General features: G+C 41.1%; 1 protein-coding gene across 1 annotated transcript; it reads left to right on the plus strand.

The window, feature by feature from the left end:
• Nucleotides 1-840: 840 nt before the first annotated feature.
• On the plus strand, nucleotides 841-18,101 carry lmbr1l (limb development membrane protein 1-like). The gene is made up of 17 exons (XM_073470608.1): nucleotides 841-1,085; nucleotides 8,204-8,288; nucleotides 10,106-10,139; nucleotides 10,466-10,605; nucleotides 12,004-12,107; nucleotides 12,209-12,332; nucleotides 12,422-12,490; nucleotides 12,581-12,645; nucleotides 12,771-12,843; nucleotides 12,941-13,027; nucleotides 13,153-13,229; nucleotides 13,328-13,405; nucleotides 13,499-13,572; nucleotides 13,808-13,898; nucleotides 14,338-14,404; nucleotides 15,672-15,833; nucleotides 16,369-18,101. The coding sequence occupies exons 1-17, from the start codon at nucleotides 1,023-1,025 to the stop codon at nucleotides 16,452-16,454; spliced, it is 1,479 nt and encodes a 492-aa protein (XP_073326709.1). The 5' UTR covers nucleotides 841-1,022; the 3' UTR covers nucleotides 16,455-18,101.
• The last annotated feature ends 4,443 nt before the right edge of the window (nucleotides 18,102-22,544 follow it).

Consider the following 22,544-nt stretch of genomic DNA (forward strand, 5'->3'; position numbering starts at 1 on the left):
TGGGGGTAAATGCTACAAAAGTGCCCTCTTGGATGCCCTTATGGTAGATAAAACATTAATGCCCTCTCGGGTGCCTTTTCAGTGGACAAAACTTAATAAAGTGCCCTCATGGATGCCCTTCCAGTGGAGAAAACGTGACAAAGAATCATCCAGGGTGCGCTTCCAAAGGAGAAAACATAAAGTTGCCCTCTAGGGTACCTTTCCAGTGGAGAAAACAGGGTGAAGTGTGCTCTCTTCACTATAAATATATCACGAATTTCTGCGCGCTGGTGCCCCCCTGCATACATATGGTGCCCTTTGCATTTTTTCCGCCCTTGCCCCTCAAACTTCCTGATTCCTCCACTGACCCCAAGCATCTTTTTTTTTTTTTTTTTGCATTATGTTCTGTTAAAAAAAAGTTAATATCGGCAGATATTTGACAACATGAACGCAGATCCCGATGTATCTGTGAAAGGCCAATATCAACTGATAATGTCAGCCAATCAATGTATCGGTCGGGCTCTATTAGGAAGGGTAGGCCTATGAAAAAATGTAATCTGAAAAGTAACGAGTAATTTAATTGAGTAAAAAGTGCAGTATTTGCCTCTGAAATACAGTATTTAAATGTAAGTGTCCTTAGTTACACTCCACCACTGTGATAGAGCACATGAGAGTGAAATATCCTAAAGCCCATGTTTAATTGTCCTTTCTCTGGTATGTTTAGCATGTAAACACACCTTTAGGTATGACTCACCTACATATGATGATGATGTATTGATTACAGTGATGGCTGACAGCTACCTGTAGATCTCCAGGCTTCCTGCCCCTCCGTGTAGCCCCGCCCCCTGACGACCCCTCCTTGCTGTATATCATCGGAGCAGAGTGTAGCGGGAGGCTAGCTCCGCTCTGCCTTTCAATCACAGCCGGACTAGCCTGCCAGATACACCACGGCACTCAGTGGAAGATGCCCCGTGTTTTAACTTTTTAACCATTTCCACCTCCAGCGCTTTTAAAGCCTGAGGATACTGTAATGGTTCCGGAGAATGGAAACGGACGACGTGTCGGTTAGAGAGCAACTTTTCCACAACCGTGTCCGGGAGACCATAGTAAGTAAGGTTTACAGTTACCGTCGATTAATATGCATCTGAGGGGTCGCCTCTAACGAAACAATCAGCCTGCTAATGAGTACGAGACGGCCACGTCGTTTCACTAGCAAAGCGACTGTTTGGCGTGGTTTAGCGAGAGTTCAACCCTCAAATTAAAGTTGGCAAACTTCCCTGTTTCTCCATTGGAAAACTGTACTTTTAACGCGACTTTGACGTGTTATAATTTCGCTTGTTGTGGCAGCTAGCTTAACTTCTGTACAGACGTTAATTATGGCAGGATGCAGCTGGTCATCAAGGCAACACGACAGCATCTGGCGCTTTTCTGTCGAGTTTGTAACGATCTTCTCAAATCTTCCTTCATCTGAGTACCTTAGTTTGGATCACCCTACTCCATGTCACTGTCTTTTTTTCCTTTTTTTTTTTTTGTGCAACACCACAGCCTGTTGAACTTCAGACTTGCCATAATGATCAGTTCAGTTACAGCAAGGCACATTGATGCAGACCTTTAACCCTTAAAGTACAATCAGATCTCAAAGGCAGTTAATTTCCTGTGATTAGAGATGTTGCTGATACCATGTTATATCATAAGGGACAGTGTCAAACTCATCTCTTCTGCTGCACATTTAGTGAGTCTCAGTGGATGACTTATCAATTTGTCCTGGTTTGTTTGACTTTAGATAAGAAAAAAGCTCACATTGTACTTGTACTGTAAGAGAATGAGCACAAATGCTGCAGCTGTAGATAAGGGTGTACATTTAAGGCCGTATGGTATAGTATGAAGATTAATGATCCCCTACACAGATTGTGTCATTGCTAAGAAGAAGAGGAGGAGGAGAAAATGTAGGGCTGAATAAATGTGAACCTACTGAAGCCAAAGGACGTACTTGTCACAGCAGTGAAACCACAGGAGCACCTAATAACATCAATAACTGCATTATATTTAGGTGTCCCAGTTTCTAAACTATGACATTTAATTGGATGCTTTATTTGACTGAGCCAACATTAGTGTTATTAGTTACACCTAATAAACATTTCTGCTGTGAAAAAGGTTGATTGCGTCAAATTTTAGCTGAGACAATTAAAGGTGTTTTTGAAACTGACTTGCCTCCCCACACCATAATCCATTTCTGGTAGTCCATGATATTTTCCAAAAAAACGACAAAGCCGATTACATCCTCTACAGGGGATGCCATGTGCTGTTAAGCATCAAATGAAGTGCCCATATTTATTCTTATTGCTCTTGTTTTTTCATTGTCCCTTTCACCTACAGACCCTAATGCTATTAGTCGACACCCCCTTCTTAAGCCACTGGCTGGCCTCAAGTCTCCAGCTTACCATCTCCTCTCAGTTCTCCCTCTCAGGCTGGTCAGCTGCACGTGCATCTCTGGTTATTAATGGCTTTAGGCCGAGCTTATCAATGACCAGCTCATTCTGAGCAGAGAAATATGTGGCAGCAGTGTAAACAAAGTTGTGGTATTTCACATGGCAACGCTATTGAGGCTAAATTTAAGCATCTTCCACAGTCAAGTACTTGTCAGATATCCCCCCCAAAATTGTGCTAATCAGGTGTATCAAAAATATTGCCGTAACATCTCATTTAACCAAGTATCTTTTGAATGAAGATATTGGTGATTACTGATCTAAAAGTTGCAAACGCTCTCACCAGTTGTGCTTGTTTTAGAACATATGGAGTATTTCCTGTTACACCTGAGCAGACCGTCGGCCATTGTCTGGGCCGTTGGTTAGCGTCCGTGGCTCTAGTTGGTGCGGTGTGTCGCACACTGTTAACACTGGATGGCCCTTGTCAGTGGTTTTATGGCTGATTGAGCACATAGTATCGCTAGTGGCTCGTTGGTGAGAGAAATTACTCTGTTTAGCTATCCGGATAAGGGGATCAGTGTAGGAAAGGGGAACCCCTTGAGCCTGTTGCTGTAATATCCATGATTTCATCCATTTAGCGTGGTTTGTCTTTATTTTTCTTTGCTGCCTCTTCACCACTGCTATTGGCAACTTATTATCAACCATTTTCTCGATTAGCAGCAGCTATATTGGCAAGACTGGTGTCAGACAATGCTGCTTAATCATAACAATGGTTTGTTTATCCGCAGAGAGTTTATTCCTTTCGGGCAGGCACAGAATGTACAAGCTTGTTGGCTGTCGGCTGTAGTCTTTGCCGTGTGTTCAGGTACAGCTTTTTCAGAGACACGGGTGATGTGAGGCAACGCAACAGTCGGCCTTGGAGTACAACTAGTTCTTTGATGTCAGTTTGGTGTGTCAGGGCCTTAACAGCCTGTTCAAAAGAATTTGAAAACCATTCAGATATTAAATTAGTGTATCCAATTAAGTAAATTCTTACAATCTTAGATAGAGATGGCAGATATGACTATTAGGGGATCCTGCACCACAGTAACAGGACTTATTAATTGCCAGTGCCAGGCCCTGTGGCCAGAGGAGTGCCTGCAGTAATCTCTCAGATGATGGGAACTCATTTACATTTTAGTAGTACTCTGTGTAAGATGTTGTTGGACCAAAGACAAATTGTAAAATTCTAGCTTGACTGGCAGAAAAACAGGCAGTATTTATGTAAAGTGTTGACTTCGTACAGTTTTGAGTCAGAAGGCTCGCTGCAGCAACAGTGGGTGCAAGATTCCTGCAAGTCAACAGTAATTCTTTCCAAATTTTGAATAGATAATACTGATGATGCTTTATCTGAAAGAAACAATACCAAGCAGCTCAAAATTCATACTTTTGCCAAATGTGGTCCACCAACTGTTCTTCAAAGGGATGACTATGCAACATGAGCAACTAATAACTGGGAACATTCAATTGCAGCCAAATGTCTGTCTTCTTTTGAGCTGATGCAAAATTATAAATCATCTCAGATGAGAGCATCTGGCAAGAGTAACAAGAGTAGATTAAAGAAATTGTCTGCGTGAGATGATGTAGACATTGGAGCCAAGAGTACACACCCACAGCCCAAAGCCTGAGCCTAGAGGGATCAGGAAGGATCAATGGTCAGGAGAATAAAAGGTCTTGTTATTAGAGAAATGGGCCATCCAGAATCCGACTGCATTAAGACAACTTAAAAAGTTGTTTTGAGTACTGCCATGTTATCTTTAAAATAGAACATTTAATAGAGCACTGCATAGTGTGTTTATTATGAATCATCCATAGAAGTCTGACAGAAGGCGGAGAGACATAAATGATCTGTATTTTAGTTTGAGTGTTGGATCAAATATGCTTCTGACTTGGTTTTAGTTTGTCTTCCAAGGAGATGCTATACATTTTTTTTTGGGAGGAAAAAAACAAACACATTCTGTCATTCATTTTCTGTTCTCAGGGGCACTGTTACCTCACTTGATATTTATTTGGTCGTTGCTTGTCTGAAATCTTATTTCACTAAACTATCAAACATTGGATCATGACACATTCCAGCAAAAATGATAAACTCTTGCCACAACATACTGTGGCTGTGCTGCCCACCTTCATTTGGATTAGGATGGCTTTGCACATGCAACATTTTTAAGTTGTTTCTGGCTGGTGAATAAATCGTGAATGGGTTTTGCCTAATCTATCCTCTTACTTGTAAACAAAGTCCGGCCTGCTTTGCCTGAACGTGTTTAGCTGAACAAGAGGCTACGAACCCCTGAAATAACACTCAGAGGGAGTCCACTTGACATTTTGCAAGGATGTGCTGTGCCACTGCCAACCTCCCGCTCCTTTGAATTTTTACAGGAACTACAAGCGTAGGCAAGATGTGAAAACATTTGGGCTTCATTGTTACTTGCTTGAAGCAGCACAAAGATGTTTAGGTTACACTGTGAATTTTAAAATGCTCTGAAAGAAACTGTGAGCTGTGGGACTTTGTGCTCAACACAAAGCTCTCCCTCTGGATGCTGAATTCCTTTAAACTCTCTCCTCAGTGGCCTGTCGCATGCTGCCAGCTCTCAACATGGCCAATCAGCACGTGTCATGTCCCCACATACATTAACTGAAAGGTTGCTATTCTGCCCCAACACCTTTACTCACCACAATGTACATCCTCTGTTTCCTGCTGTTCCTTTCGGTGGATTAACCACAGCAAGCTCCTTGCCAAACAGAGGGCATTATTGAACAATTTGCAGACTGAGCTGATTAGTTATTTACAGTTCAGTCCATTGTTGTTTGTGTGATGCAGCTAGTATCCATGTTAAGTTCCACTTACACAGTAAAACTCTGTGTATTTCTCAACAGATTAAGTTTTGTTGCAGTATGTGTGTCACTGTAAGGCATAATGCATTCCTGTTGGTGGAGGAGCGTGACTGCAAAGTATGTTTGACGTTTTAGTTTGCATCTTACTGTATAAAATTTGGGGCTTAGCCAAGGAAGTGGTAGTTGTTAAACAGTATCGGAGAAATCATACAGCAGGAAAAAAACAGGTTTTCTATACCAGCAGTTGAACTTGAGCTTGAACTTGTGATAGCTGACTTGTTGAGACTGATCTGCACAGATGCTTGTGTGTTGTTCTTGGCTTTTTCTTTTACTAGATTTTGTTTTCATTCTAAAATGGGTCAACATATTGTACCTCCTGGAACCATATAGGAGGAGGGGTGTATGCCCACACCCCAACCCCATTTCTTATTGTTCCATATGTCCCAGTGATCCATTTTAAAACTACTGAGAGACACTGATGTAATGTGAACTACTGATGTAGTTTTGTTGTGGCCCCTCTATTGTTGTTTAAAGTACATGTACTGGTATGTACTTCTGTAACTGTCATGAAAACCTGATCCTTAAAACAAACTAATTTCTCGTGTAAATGTTTCTTCAGTAAACTCACAATGCCTATGTTTGCATCCTCTTAAGAAACTGGTTTTTCACCCACCAAAAGTACTCGTAACTTAAATCCCAGTAACTACATTTCAAGGAACCAAAATGTTCCTTTAATCCACGCTGTCTGCATTTCCACCATGGTCTAAAGACCCACAAATATTAGGTAAATTAGTCTGCTGACGTATAAAGAAGAAAGCGATGGCTGGTTTACACGTCATTTTTGCCACTGACTATACAACAACGATAAAGGCAGGCCTTCGTCATCAGTCCATCTGTCGTGTGCTCTCTGCTGTAACTCCATGTTGATGTGTTGAAGCACAAATGAACAAAAAACAGATTTGCACCTGCAGATTTAAAAAAAAACAAAACGGTGCAATTGCGCGACCAATCAGAAATGTTCAGTGCTGCAAACCCCTCATAAAGTTACTTTTGGAAAGTACTGCCCCCTGAGCAGGGACATTTCAAGGGGTAATATAATGTCCCGAGGACTAATTTTAGACCCTAGTCCCAGTGGGTGAAATGTACTGAGTTCCTCCAAAGGTTTGTAGTCTCTGGGTAAAGTTCCTGCAGTGGAGTGCAGCAACATGGCTTATGTTGACACACTTCTGTCATACCCCAGAGAGCCTCTCTCTTCTTGTTTGTTACTGTTGTCACCTCAGGGACGACTTCTACATACTGTAAGTCTACCTGCCACTTGGGCTCCCTCTGAGCTGCCATGCAGAGATGCTTTGATCAACGATGCGCTTGCGATGTGGCCGCAACATGTTTCACATCATTGTCAACACGTTGGCGCACTCTATCTCTGCTGTCGAATGAACAACATGACATCTATTACAGACAGTCTTGGTCCACAGGGGGAGAACCCTGATTATGTTTGTTACCCTGTGTGTGTTCATTCATCAACCCCTGGGCATCATTTGCACATGACCAACATTAATGCTCCTAAACAACTGATTTCCTGTCAACATCTGGTGTACTTTTCATAAATAATGCTAACATTGCATACTAGCATGTTATAGGTGCCATTCTACATTAACATGCCAATGGTACAGTTACATCAAATATAACTTTGTGTTCTGGTGTAACTTTAGCACTACAGCCTCATGGGGCTTTAGACTTTTAGTTGTGTTTAGTATTTTGATCAAAATGTTGAAGTAGTACAGAGATTGTTTTTACTAAGAGAGGTGCTTGTGTGGGACAGGAACTGTCAACACTCACATGGTTGGTTGTAATTTCCAGCTTGCTAAGGAATGTTTCTATTCGTTGCACTCAATATGCTGTGGCAGAGAGGAGTAAATGCCATGCACCCTGTATCACTCACAGGTTTTCATTGTTTGGTCATCCTTGAAATATAAGTTGAGCATTGCACAAAGATGTGTCTGGGATGTGTCTGTCAGTTTGTTTGCTACACTTCAGTTGATACCTATTTACCTCCCCCGTGGAGGTTATGTTGTCACCCATGTCTGATTTTTTTTAAACTTTGGTGGAGGATGGTTCTCAGCCCAGAATAGACTACATTAACCTTTTGGTGCGGATAAAGGGACAGATCCAAGAATTTTTATAACTTTCTTTAACATTGCGAGGTGGACATTTTTCAACATTTTCATTAATTTATCAGGGAATAATGTATGGATCTCGATGAAAAAGGATGTATTTAGTTGGCTGGTATCTATGAGTGATTACAATTTGATGTAGATCCTGAATTTGGTGAGCTTAAATTATGGTTAAGCAGCTTTGGGTGGTTTAAAAGGTTAGAGTGACACAGGGCTATCTTCTCATGTTATGTATGTGATGATATAAGCGATTCACTTCAGTCTTTGGGGTGAAATGTTGAGAGTTTTGCCAGACAACAGATTGCTGAGTGAATATAGGTTTAGCCTAAATTTGTCAGTAGATTTAATGTAATGTCAGACTTTACAGACAGTAGGGGGGCTAGTTGTCACTGGTATTAACCCTTCTCTCTCCGACTCCCCCCTAATCCTTCCTAGTTCATCACTGTCACCCATTTTGCTCTTTGTTGGAATAAAGTGGTAATCTTCAGACTCCATCTGTCTCTCTTGGCCTTGGCCAAATGGGGAATGGTTTTGGCTATTTGCATTTGTAGCATTATGCAGTTTTGTTTAATTTTTGCTGTTTATCTGCACAAAACAAAACACAAAAAATCTATGAGGCACAATGTTGCTCATCAGTAGTACTAGACAGAACATGACGGTGTGTTTACAAGATTGCACATTTCCTCAAGTAAATGAAATAACACGTATCCCCTCTTTAGACCCTGTTCTCAAACTTTTCTGTCTTTCCTGCAGATCTGTGTACTCCTGTTTACATGCCTCTACATAGTGTCCTACCTCATACTTACCCACTTCAAGAAGACTGCGGAGTTTGTCACAGGTGAGCTTTTAAATCACTCTCAGACTGCTCTGTGAGAAAGAATTGTATCAAAGCCTTATGGGGAAATGCCGGGAGGGGAATTGGTAGTGTTGACATGCATACTGAGTACATCTATGTTATTTTTTCCCACAGAGAATGTAGGCCACATTTTTTTAAGAAAGCACAGGTGTTGCTAAGACACTACCTTTTTTTGTTTTGAATAAAAAGTCAAGTCAGCAACAGAGTCATGTTTTAGTTTTACTTGAAGTTTCATTGCAAAGCTAGATGACTTTAAGTCAAACAACAAATTTAAGATTGTCTATTTCACAAACTAACTCATTTTGTGATCACTGTGTTCGTAATTTTTTATCGCAAAAAACATTCTGCATCGCATGCATCTGCAAATTTATGTGCAGGTATTTTTAGATTTGAATAATAGTCATTTTCTGTGTTTGCTTACATGTACAGTAAATATAGACTTAAGTTTACACAGTGCCAGGATTGCAGGTTTCAATCCAAGGCTCCGGACCTTGGCTGGCGCAATCCAGAGGTGCAGAGAGTGTGTTATGTAACATGCGACCACCTCCCCAAGCAGTATCCCTGTAGATCAGGAGGGGGAGAGGTGGTGAAGAATGTTGCTACAAGATAAACAGGGTTGTAGCTTAAAGTTTTGATGAAAATATGTTAATGGAGATCTTTTTTTCAACAGACATGTACTGTACAACCAACAACATGAAACTGGCTTAATTTGCCAATACTCTGAACTACAAGCTTTTGTTTTTGAGAGTCGTAGAATGTAGAAAAAATATGCCTTGGTCAATTGATAAACACCCATTTGCGTAAGGGAAACATGCCTCAGCGTGTTCCCTATTTTTAAAACTAAAAAATGTTTAAAGTTCTGCATTGTGACTGAGCTGGCAGTTGCATAATAAATCCAATAAATGGCTACTATTGAAAGCAGATGTAGGATGTCCGACTAGCCAGGTCTCGCTGCTCCGCTGTGGCTGCGTTCGGGTGGAACCTGGTAGATAGCCAGCACTATTTTTTCTTTTTTTGGAGGGGGGGTGGGGGGGTAACCTGCTGCACATTAGTCCACTGTCATAAACTTTGTTTGTGTAGCAACAACAGCAGAACAGTTGTGCCCTGAAGCTATATGACGATTGAGCAATACCACTCGACGGAGTTGTTTTTGTCATTTAGGAGCAGAGAACTGGTTTTTGCTCCTCAGGCTTTACCTCATTATTGAACAGCCATTCCAACATTTGCATAGGAAAAGTGACAGTACCGTGTACAGTGTTGCGAAAAGAACCGTGCAGCAATTCATGTAGTTCTTGAGATCTATAACATGATATGATACTTTTACAGAATGTTTTTGGCATGCAGTAACATTTACAGAAGGGTGTCTTTTGTATACACCCCTTGCTTTATCCTACTCATATGTAGTTCAGTTTCTAATAGAGCCTTGTTTTTGCTTGAACAGAATGTTCCTAACATGCTCACCCCCAACCCACTCCTCACTCTGAGGCCAGGAAGAGTTTTTTTTTTTTTTCATCCTCGTATGGATTTCTTCTATCACACCTTTCTCCTGTATATCTGTATGTATACAGTGTACACACACTGTCCAAGACAGCTTTTATAACACCAGCAACATAGACCTGCTATCTAAATTTCAACATTCTGTCTGATTGCACTTAGAATGACCTGTTCAAGTTATAGAAAATAAGTCTGTTATGTCTGTGGAGACTTACTCTGGTTTAAATGTGGATATTAAACCAAATAGAAGTCTGAAGCATTTTCGTAATAGATGTAATCCTACTTGTTTGTGTGATCTGTTTCAGATGATATTGAGGATGCCACTGTCAACAAAATTGCGTAAGTGCAAACCTCTAATGATTAACTGACCCACGGCAATCTGTTCTCACTCACTCTGATTAGTGTCAGTGTGAATGGTTGAGCACATACCTTCAGTCAACGTGACATGTGTAGTGGCCTGAGGCCAGCTGGCTGTAGATTTATTTCCCTCTCCCAAGCATGCCTGTGTGGTTATGTAGTTGTTGGTTGGGATGTCACTCTGGTCTTTGTCCCTACACGCTGGCACTGTAGTTCCTTATCCTGGGCCGCCCTAGCCTTTCACTTAGGCTGTGCTAAACATAAACACACATGTGACTTCACTGATGGCTTCTCTCTCCTCCTCACAGGCTGTGGTTGTGTACGTTCACACTGTCTGTTGCAGTGTGTGCTGTGCTCCTCCTCCCAATCTCCATTCTGTCCAACGAGGTGCTGCTCACCTTCCCACAGAGCTACTACATGCAGTGGCTCAATGGATCTCTTATCCACGGTACATCTTATTGTTTTTCTTAAATCAATTATTTTTGAAAAGGGACAGTGTACATTAATCAACACTCGAACAAGTGCAAACGCACCAAAGTAAGCTGAACGGCTAGTTTTCTTCTTCACCTGATGTTAATAGGCATCCTAGAAAACATGTACAACAGTTAAAAAACATACTACATTCTGTAAAAAATACAGTAATACGGTAAAAAATCCATTATCAGATGATAAAGGTGGATAAAAACAGCATCAGTTTTCACATTTTTGGGTTTCAATAAAACATTTCTTCTTTCTTACATTGGAATTTTTGATTAGTGTTATGTCATTTCTTGGAGTATCTTCAAATGCCTCATATCCATGAAATCTGTACAACCTAAGCTAAAAGGTTATGCGAGTCAAAAACAATAATAAATGATAAAAGTATTTTAATTATGTCATACACTTAAAAAAATATTTTAAAAAAAATTAACTGTAGAAATGACATGATCATGCACACATAACGTGATTGGGAAGAAGAGGAAGGTCTTAGCTTCCTTCTGCAAAAGGAAAGAATGCTCTAGCTACTATGATTTTTACTTTGGACTGATTTAAACAGGATCATGCAAACAACAATCTCGCCAGAAGGTTTGTTTTTATAGGGTTAAATGAATGATACGATGGAGCCTTGTTGGTAGTGGCACTGAATTCCATTGCTGTGATGCTCTGAAGGCTGAAAGCAGTTTTTCTGAAGACACTAGCTTCACCTCTAGTAGCTCTGTTAGCAGTAGAGTTGAAGTTGATGAAACCAGGGGGATGAGCTAAGCCAGGCATAATCTTTTAATCGAAACTGATTTTGTTTTGTATTTGATGAGGTTTACCAGTCAACAACACCAAACAGTTAAAACCTGTCAAACAACAGCAGTAATCAGTTTAAAACTGGATCAGTTTTAATTAGGATCACTGGTACTAACCCTTTAAATCAATACACTACAGGCCTGTGTCCAAACTGATCATTATTATGGATCGTGGCTGTGACCTTGCTGTGAATGTCTTTTTTTTTTTTTTTTTTTAAATAGTCCAACTGTTTACCGACTGCTGCTGTTGACATCAGTCGATTCCTTTACTCTATTGAACAAGAATGTTTTTAAATTGATAAACTAAGATGTAAAGTAAATAGTTTTGAAGCCCAGAAATGAACCAGGCCTGTAATGTTGTTTCACGTGAGAAAGTCTTTATGATAATCTCAGCTTTTCACAGTTAAATTCCTTTCCTGGTTGTTGCACATTCTTGTTTATCAGCACGTTTGGCAGGACTATACCTCACAGTGGTTGACAGTGGTACTGCCTAAATGCTTTACTGCAGTTTAACACTAATGAGTGTTTACACTGAAAACTAACATGGAACATCTCTCGTCCTCTCTTGTCAGGGTTGTGGAACCTAGTTTTCCTTTTCTCCAATTTATCCCTGGTCTTCCTCATGCCCTTTGCCTACTTCTTCACGGAGTCAGAGGGGTTTGCAGGGTCAAAAAAGGTACCAGTTTTGTCATTCCCTTACAAAATGGTAACTCAGGACTTTAAAACCATTTTCAAAAGACTTAACTGGAAATTGACAACATCTGTTTGTTTGTGTAGGGGGTTATGGCACGTGTGTACGAAGCAGTGGTGCTGCTGTTGCTGCTGGCTCTGCTTGTCCTGGGCATTGTGTGGGTGGCATCAGCCTTCCTCCACGACAACATAGCTAGGAAGAGTCTCTACGGTGAGTCACATGCATAATAGATCCCCCAGTGACAACTGGTTTCACAGTTATTAATATAGTTGCTCAAACTCTCCTCTTTTGAATTTCAGATCTATGGGAGTACTACCTTCCCTACCTGTACTCGGGCATCTCTCTGTTTGGAGTGCTGCTGCTTTTGTGTGAGTGTATTTCAATCATTATGACATGAGCAGCTATAAAATTGTGGCGTGTGACACTAGCACATCATGACCCGGTGTTTCTGTCCGCAGTGTGCACTCCCTTTGGGTTGTCCCGAATGTTCAGTGTAACTGGCAGCCTGTTGGTCAAACCACGGGTGAGTAACAGACCAAAAGACCAGAGTAAAACACTTCGCAGACAGTAGCCTTTGAATGAATAGTTGTGGCTTGTGACTGTGAAGTATATTTTTCTGAATTGATTGATGCCTCTCATCCCTCTCAGCTGTTGGAAGATGTAGAAGACACTTTGAGCTGCACCACGTTTGAGGAAGACTCGCTCTCCAGGAAGCTGAACTGTGAGTGCATCACCATAAACACACTCCTTTGCCATTTCTGATGATTCAATTTAAAGCTGACCCTTTGTCTCTATCATGTGTTGTCATCTAATTGAAGCTGGCAGTACATCATGCTGGGTCAAGCTGAACATGGAGGCGATGAGAAAAGAGTACCAAACAGTTCAGAGCAAGCGCATTGCCCTTGGTAAGATTGATTGAACTGGTTGCTCTGGCTGGCTCTCTCTCACTCAGTGTTATTACATTGTATAGTCATTCGTTGATGCACACTCATTTATTGTTGTTGCTTTTCTCTTCTTGTTTTCCTCACAGAGATGCGTAGGAAAGCGTCCCCATGGCAGCGAAACTTGGGCTATCCCCTGGCTATGCTTATGCTCCTCGCACTGACGGTACTTGCTGTTCTATTAATATATTCTCACAGGCTGCTTTGACTCTGATTTATTAACACGGATGGTTGTTTAAATTGTTGTATAATTACTCTCCTCAGATGATGTGTGTGCTGATGGTCTGTTTCAATGTGTTGGAGTTGCTGCTGGATGAAACGGCTATGCCCAGAGGAATGGAGGTGAGGATTTTAGCTAGAAAAAACCTCATGCTCCGTGTGCCACAGCCAGTCATCTGTGTTCACTGATGATTGTTATTTTTGTGTGTGTGTTAGGACCCTCACCTGGGGATGGCCTCCTTCTCCATGTTTGGCTCACTAGGCGCTGCAGTTCAAGTAGTCCTTATCCTGTATCCTTTTTTAGCCAGTTCACCCGTGAATGTGTGTGTGTACACAGAGGTAACTTGTCACATCCATTTGGCTGTGACTCACCCACCTACAGACTTATTGATATTTTGACCAGGGTGTGATGTTGACTCACATTGTTGCACTTATGTATTACAGAATTGCTTTGTGGTGTTATCTACCATCTCTGTGAGTATATTAGTCTTCTCTCCAGCGTTGTCCTTAAAATGAATTTTTCAGCTATCTGATGGTGTCCTCGGTGGTGGGCTTCTATAGTTCCCCTCTCTTCACTGGCCTCATGCCTCGTGCACAGGACACCAATCTCACACAGGTATCTGACAGCCAACATGTATACCTCACAGTGGGGCACAGCCAGAAGCTATTGATGTTCTGTTTACTCCCTATTAAGGTTGCAACTGATTATTTTTGTCATTGATTAATCTGCAGATTGTTTTGAAGATTCAATGTGTAGTCTATAAAATGTAAAGTAAATGTAAAAAATGCCCATCACAATTTCTCCGACTCTGAATTGCTGCTTTAGTCCAACCAACAGTCCAAAACCCAAAGACTCTTCATTTACTTTCATAAATGACAAAGAAGAGCTGCAAATCCTCACATTTAAGAAGCTGGTTCTAGCATATGTTGACCTTTTTTGCTTGAAAATGACTGAAAAGATAAATCGATTATGTAAAAAGTTTCTTTTGATTGAAAAAATTACTAAATGCACCTCTACTCCCTCTAGTAACCTCCACATTTCTGTTTCATTTCAGATTATTGCAAACTGCGTGTCACTGCTCATCCTGAGCTCAGCACTGCCAGTCTTTTCACGCACACTTGGTAAGGACAACATGAAGTCATATATATATAAAAAAAAAAAATTCAGAGGAAGAGAAATGGATTCAGAGAAACAGATTTTATTCTGTGCTGTGATTTGCATCATTGTCCCACAATGCAATGCACAAATGAAAGTAGAAAACCATTTATAGCTGTTAAGATTATAAGACTGAATGGCAATGAGACAGTTCAAAGACAATCATGGAAAAAAGAACAAATATTTAAATCAACTTTAATACATTATTTAACTAATACACAGGTATACAGTAAAAAAGCTTATACACTGGTTTCTCATTTATGGTACAACGTACACAACGTAACACAAAAAAATGCAGGAATGCAAGTGCAGGATAACGGTAAACAATTGTAGGATGTTACTGTGTAGTGAGTTGGTATGGTAGTATTAAGTGTACAGGATGGGTGCCATAAACCCAAAGTGACAGAGTGCAGTGCAGTATTAGTCTGTATACCATTCAGTAAAGTAAAAAAAATTTAATGTAGTAACGGAAATCAGTGTAATACAATAATATTAGTAATACAATAAGAACATTAATAATAATGTAATAATAGTATTGCAATGCAATATTTAAAATGGCAATGAAGTTTTCATGGACATAGTAATGCAGTATAGTAGCACAACATTGCCGTACAAATATGAATTTATTTAGTATAATGTATAATGCCATATATTAAATAACAATTGCCGTGGATTATTAAGCAATTAAATCTGTGAAAAAACTGTCAGCCCTTTCTCTTGGAAGCTACATAGATTTCTTCTATGGGAACTGCAAAATATTTCACTTTGGTCTGGTATGTAACACATAATGTGTGCTATATACCCTTTTCACGGCACACATTTTAACTTGTCAAAGCAAGAAAAAGCACATGTTCAATTTACAACATTGCTGATTGCTGCATTCTGGTAAAGTGAGCTAGTTCCAGGGCTCTGGCATTGTGCATGTTCTCTCACTGATCGGGCTTACTGGGACACTTCATAGAATGGAGCCATCTTTAAGGTAATTGGTCACACCTGTGCTTTTCCTGCTCTGACATGTCAAAAAAATCTGCCATGAAAAGGTCTATTAGTATGGAACTAGGACACAGGCCCTAGTATGTAATGTGAAGAGGTGATGAATCAACATTTTGCTTGTAGTTTTAATAATCCCCACAAGAGGGCGATTGTACACTGTGAATGCTGCAGGTGAGTCCGGGCTTGGGCCATTCATTCACAAGTAAAACATGTTCTTCTGTTTCTGTTCCATCCTGTCAGGGATCACCCGCTTTGATCTTCTGGGAGACTATGGTCGGTATAACTGGCTTGGGAACTTCTACATTGTCTTCCTGTACAACATGATGTTTGCTGGTCTCACCTCTGCCTCCCTGATCAAGACAGTCACCTGGGCAGTGCAGAGAGAACTCATCCGTGCATTTGGTCAGTCTACTTTCATTTCTATTTCATGAAGCAAAACAATACTTGTATGCATATATTTTTGTAGTGGTGTGCTGAAATTCATTGCACTTTGGGTAGCTGTGTCATAAGTTCTCCCACCTTTGGCCCCGTTTCCCTATGGGCTGGTCTCTCTTCCTCAGATAGAAAGAATACAATTCTTTCAGGAAAGTGTAAAGGGACAAGAGGAGAGTCGGGTCCCCTTGGGGACCTTCAGGCACACCGCCCTAGACCCCTTGCAGCACACACACCCTCCACCCCTCCACCCAACACAAACAAGCCCTCAGAGCATGGACACGCCAAACACACACATACACGCAATCCCCTTCCTCACAGTACAGATAGCATCTCTGCACCATGGCAGCTCTCCTACACTTTCCCATTGCCTCCCAACTCACTTTTGTTCTGTGACTAATAGACTTTCATTTCACCTAAATCACTATTTTTCTTAGCTTTGCTAGTTTAGTGCTCCACCTTGTGATTGTGTGTGACGTTATGGTCCTTTTTCTTTCTTGTTCAGGTCTCCACAGACTGCCTTTAACTGTGTCGCGCTCCACCATCCCCTTCAGACTCCTGCTGGCCAGTGGACTGTCTAAAATCCAGTGACTTTACCTCCACTACCTTTAAGACACTGAGTCACTTCTAATGTGCTCCTATTGGATTAAAGCGTCTGCAATTTAGTCCCTTTGCCAGTTGGTGCATGGGTTGGGGTGCTCCGTGTGAAGGGACTGGAGAAGATGAGTCTTTTTGGAGCTCTGCTTGAAGTTGTGTTTAATGAGCAACATATCATTGTCCAATTTTGTGCAGTTATTTGACTGCAAGGGGTTAGCTGAGTCATAGTTACAACTGGAATGAGGGCAAAAGGGATTTAAGCCATAGTGGACAATGACAGGGTACCCTCCCTATACAAAACCTGATGAAAAGAGGATCCACGCTCTGTTGACACATGTGAAAGTCAGCAGAGTTATTTTGAAATATCACATTGTAAGTGTGACATAATTTCCTCTTCCTGTTCCAGGTCGATTGAGTGCTCTCTCTTTCTTTGTGGCTCCCCCACACTTTCCTCTCTTAGGTTATATCACTATTTTAAGAGTGGGAATCTTACTTCCATGTGTTTGGTGGTTCAGTCTGCACCAGTGTTATGTTCATTAATGAGAGGAAGTTGGGAGAAAAGAGGACACAGAGTACCTTGTCTGTCTATGGATCTGTAGGTTACACAGGGAATATGAGAGTGGTCATAGCCTCAGTTTTGAAGCTCTTTTACAAACTCAGTTTGGTAGAATTAAAAGCATTTTTTGCTGCGATTTCTCTTTGAGCAGGGTTTCTACTTCTGTAGATGACAGTTGGCTTACTGAGTCTAAAGATTACTCATTGATTTACAAAACAATAGACTAAAAGATAGCTTTATGTCTTATGCAAGACTTTTGAATGCCATGTGACACTCACTTGGAGGAACCTCTGCCTTTGACCAATCAAACTGTGAATTATTAAGAATTTGTGTGGGGAAGTGCAATATTTTGTAAGCAAAAGCACACTTTTTAACTTTACCAAAAGTAACTTCTAAATTTCTTGTAACTTTCTTTTAATTTTCTGTGAAGTATTTGTTTTTCATCTCATTCCTCTTTGTTGGATATTGGGTGAATGTTTAGAATAGTTTCAGAATGTTTTCAAAAAGCAAATGTGACTATCAATCCATGCAATCCTTTCTGGTGTCAGGTTTTTCTTTATTTTAAAAGTCAATTTCTATAATGTCTATCAGCTGTATCTCATCATGGTGATCTTGTGTCACCGTTTGCCTTTGCTGCTGTATCAGCAGGTTATTTTTGTTTGACCAGCAGGGGACAGTGTCTCTCAAACCCAACACCAGCCTCTGTGTTGTGTGACACTCTCTCTGGTTAGATATTATATGTATTATATAACGAGCACTCTGAGTTTTACTCATTTCACTTTTTCTGGGAATTTTATTTTGGTTTCGGGAACACAGATTTTATAATGTACTGTTTTTGTCATTATTTATGGGCATTTTGGGATCTATACTTCACATGTCGGGTCATTACTCTTAGGATTTTTAACAGTTGTTAAAAATGTTGAATGTGATGCAGTTGAGACAAAAAAATCTTTAGAGTTGGTCTCAAAGATAAAAAATAGTGTTTCTTGTTTACCTTTGAAATGCTCTGATTCAGGTTTTCTAAACTGAATTTTTAACCATTGTTTTATGAGAAGAAAGCAATAAAAATCATTCTGTGTTTTTAACTTCTTTGTCTCCTTTTGGATGCACATCAAGGTGACTTACTGTAAACTCTTTCTTTGATGCTTGTTTCAGTTAATGAAATGTAACTACACTGTGACTGATCTGATGTAGCCTGTGGTCGGTGGGTGTGTGTGACTGGTGAGGGCGTCTGTCCTCTACGTCCCTTCCACCCTTTTGTTGCACTTCTTTAATCAGCAGCAGAAGAAAGCCATATTTTGGGCTGTCTGTCAGCAGTGTCCAGCCACGACGCCACTACAGCCGTAGCCCACGCTTTCCCCTCTCCGATGCAAGTGCCAGATAAAAACCCTGCAAATCAGGAGAAGAGACATTTACTCACATTCACTCCTTCACGTCCGCCCACCCACCTCCTTTCTTCCCTTTTCCTTGCCCATTGTTCATTTCCTCACCTCATCGTTTTTCTGAAGTCAGTTAAAGAAAACCCCGGCTCTGATTAATTTCTCCCTCTTGATTTTTGTTTGCATTTCTTGTTTTGTTTCGTTGGATGCTTTAATTAAGCTTATTTGGTTTAGATTTTGTTTTGCACTGCGTTTCCTTTGCTGAAGGAAATGAACTCAAATGTCGCCGTAACATTACTTGCACAGCTGGAGACTGGTCAGCCTCTGAGGAAGTGACACATAAGCCAGATATAAGGTGTGCAAGAGAGAACTTAGTGCATTATCGGTGTGTCAGAGTTTGTTCAATATGATTAATGTTTGAACACAGGCTGATGCTGCTGGGATTCAGAGGGCTAAAAACTATTCCAGTCATTACACGCTATATTCCTTGGGACATGACTTGGGAGCACATTGAGGACAAAACTTAGACTTTGCACAATGATGCTAAATGAGTGCAAAACCTCTATAGAAAAATAGATTTCTGTCTGAGCCAATTGGAGTCGTACCCCATGTAAAGAAATGCCAAAACTGTTGCCAAAAGTCTGTCTGAGCCCCACTGTATGACACACAATATGTTAAAGGGACATTTTAAAAGGACACCTCACCCCAAAATTCAAAGTACATATTTCTCCCCTTACCTATTAAGCTAAAGATCCGTCTAGATTGTTTTGGTGTGAGTTGCTGAGTTTTGGAGATATCTGCTGTGGAGATATCTATCTTCTCTTGAATATAATGGAACTAGATGGCACTCGGCTTCTGGCGTTTCAAGTCACAAAAATTACTTTTGAGAAGCTCACGTCAATGTCTTTCTAGAAATCATGACCTAGTTACTCGGGATAATCCACAGACCTTGTTCTGAGCATTTTCATGTAGAAACTATTTCACTAAACTACATCCATTATCATCCCACAGAAGGAAACGTGCATCTACTCATGAAAGAAACGGCTAGCTGACAAAGCTCACTAAGCTAGATAATGTTACAACTTGTAGGCTTTTTGAGGGGAGACCCCATCCTCCTTGTTAGCAAAATGACCAAAATATGCCCCCCTTGTTAACCTGCCATCCATCTCTATCCCCTCCAAGATCACCAATAGGTGGACCGCTGTCCGGGCCCCAACCCAGATGCCATTCAGTCAAGACCTATAGCTGATTAATTAAATTTTGACAGAGCGTTTCTATTTTATCTGGCTTTTCTTGCCTTTATGGCACTGGCATTCCAGCTCCATTGAAAGCATTATTTGTTACATGTATGAGCAAATATACCACTCAAATCTGAAATGAGGACACAGGAAATAAAATATCTCATATGGCATCAAATTATAAATGATAAATTATGATGTTCTGGACCTTGGAGTGGTACAGTCAGTTTCATCTTTGGATCTGATGGTGTTGGTGCGGGGGCTGTTAACAAATCACCTACAGGTTACAACTCAGCCATCCTGCACTCACAGGACGACTTGGTAGAAAGAAAAATATCTCTACATGAATCTGCTCACAACAAGGTCTGTGGATTATTTTAGTAACTAGGTCATGGCTTCTTGAAAGTGACATCGCTATCAAGCTTTGTCATGTTTTTGTTTTGGGTGCTTGGAGCCGCACAAGGTGAGTGCCATCTAGCTCCATTGTATTTGAGGGAAGGCCGATATCTCTAAAACTATGCAACTCTCACCAAAACAATCCAGATTAATAAAAAGCCCTACAGGTAGAAGGAAAATATGTATTTTTGATTTGTGGGGGAACTGTCCCTTCAATTATATTGTACACATACAGCATTTAAACAACTGTACGCATCACTTAACCTTAGATTTAGCTGGAGAAACTCTAGAGTAGCACCTCTCCCTGCAGCAAAATATAAAGGTCGATAGGAGTGCAATCAAAGTGTCACAGCAGTCCCATTGGGTAACACACTCTATTGGGCTGGTTGTCGGGCATATCGGGGACAAGGCGGGAGACGGCCAGCTTGTAATGGGATGAGATAGCCTATCTTTATTGTCAAAACAGAAGAATGAAGGGGGGAAAAAGACACAGATTAGCTTTCCTGACAGTCGGCCGTTTGAAGTCGATGCCAAAGTGCATTAGGGGCTGTTATTCCCTCGTTTTGTGTGCTCAAAAAATGCAGAACCACTCACAGGAAAAGGCGAGACTTGCTAGCTAATCAACTGATAATGGGTCACACTGACCATTTGCCATAGCTGCCCGCCATCCTGCGTGCACACTCACGGCACACTTGCTTCACACAGTTGACTGGCACAGGCCTTTGTTTTATTGACTCACTTTTGGTGAATGATGTAACATGGATTTTAATGGAGAAACCTTTAATATTAGAGCTTAATTCAACTCTTTAAGTAAAAAGCATGTAATCTTAACCATGTAAATTATCTTTTTTTGGGGGGGGGGGTTCAGGTTCACAAAACAAGGTATCACATCTAACCTTTGACCTGCTTGTCTGGTGCCAGGAAGTTCCACCCTTCTCGGTCCATTGTCCGCTTCAGTGCAGCATCGCCTCAACCTGGTGCTCTTTCTCAAATCAAGGTTGAGCAAAACAACTTAAACCTGGCAATTACAAACACATTTTACACCGCTGTGGTTGCCACACCTGAAGTCATCACATGACACATGACATAATAGGTGTATTCTTAAAGGTGAAACTTGGTGAGTAACTACCAGCACACAGTTACAATACATAAGCCAAGAATCATCCAGTGTGTGCAGCCACATCAGAACGCACCACCCTGCCTCTTCCTGCACTGATAACATGGTGAGAGACAGTGTAATGGGAGGTGCGGTGGTGGGCAGAGAGAAAGGACGGGTGAGTGTGTGTGTGTGTGTGTGTGTGTGTGTCTGTGTCTGTGTGCCTGTGTGTGTGTGTGCGGGGAGGGAGGTGGTTAGGTGTCAGTTCCTTGACTTTCCTTTTCCCCCCAACCCTTCTAGCGGCCTCCATCTGAGGAAGTGGATCCTGCAGAGTGTCTATTCAGCTCAAGAGACAAGACAAACACTTGAGATGTCAAAGCCAGCATTGTTTCAAAACCTAATATCTGTTTTACAATAACGTATCCATAAAATAAGAGCCTGCATTCCTAATTTCATCCTTGGCTACAACATTAGTGATCCCATAAACTCCACAGAAGAAGACAAAACCTGGCTTGCTGGTATCTACTCATACTTGACCACTAGCCCAGGTACAAGCACAGGCGTCCACTTGGAAAGAACAAAGCAGGGTAGGCTAACCCAGGCAGGAAAGATCTCGTTTTCTGTGCTGTGACTTTGCAGGAAACCAAACCATTCACCCAGCCATGTACTCCCATCCTGAAATGGGGGAGTCAAATGCTAAGAGCCAGAAGGAGGCAGGGGGAGGCAGGAGGATGGGGGCACCAAAATAAAAAACTAATAATAATGACTTTATTTCCATCTCCAACCCGCAGATGTTTGCTTCCTTCCTTTCCCTTTCATGTCAGATGGAAATCTCTTCTCTTGTATGGCTTTGAAGAGAAACATCGGTGTGGGTAATTGTAGATATGAAAGTGTTTGTTGCTTTTTTTTGATTGAGTCATTCCCTGCATCTGTCATGAAAGCTTATATCTCTCATCTGTGCTGCTTGGAACAGACTTGAGCTTTCGTCCATGTTTATCGTAAGGACAGGAAGATGCAGCTTCGCCTTGCCACCCCTCCCTAAAACATCCTGGGATCTTCTGGAAACTTCCCAAACAAAGATGCCTTTCCATGGTCACTGTGGAGCTCAGTGACCTGTGTTTCATCCCTCACAGCAAATGTTAAGCGCTGTTCAGATCAGACAGAGTATGAAAAATTCACAGGTGCTTTCTTTTTCTTTTTTTTTTACTGTGGCCCTGAGGGTCAAAAGACAACAACATTTCAGAAAACACGACATTTCAGGAAACAAAACAACATTTCAGAAAAGGCAATGACATTTCGGATTCCTGTAAAAGGTTGGACATCAGTGGGCTAAAGATTCTTTGAGAGAAAGTCACTTTCTGGCCGTGATGCACTGAGTCCTCAAGTGTTCCAGGAAGCTACAGATAGGATGGCTGACAC

This window comes from Pagrus major, chromosome 7, assembly GCF_040436345.1.
Source record: "Pagrus major chromosome 7, Pma_NU_1.0".
In the NCBI taxonomy this organism is placed as follows: Eukaryota; Metazoa; Chordata; class Actinopteri; order Spariformes; family Sparidae; genus Pagrus; species Pagrus major.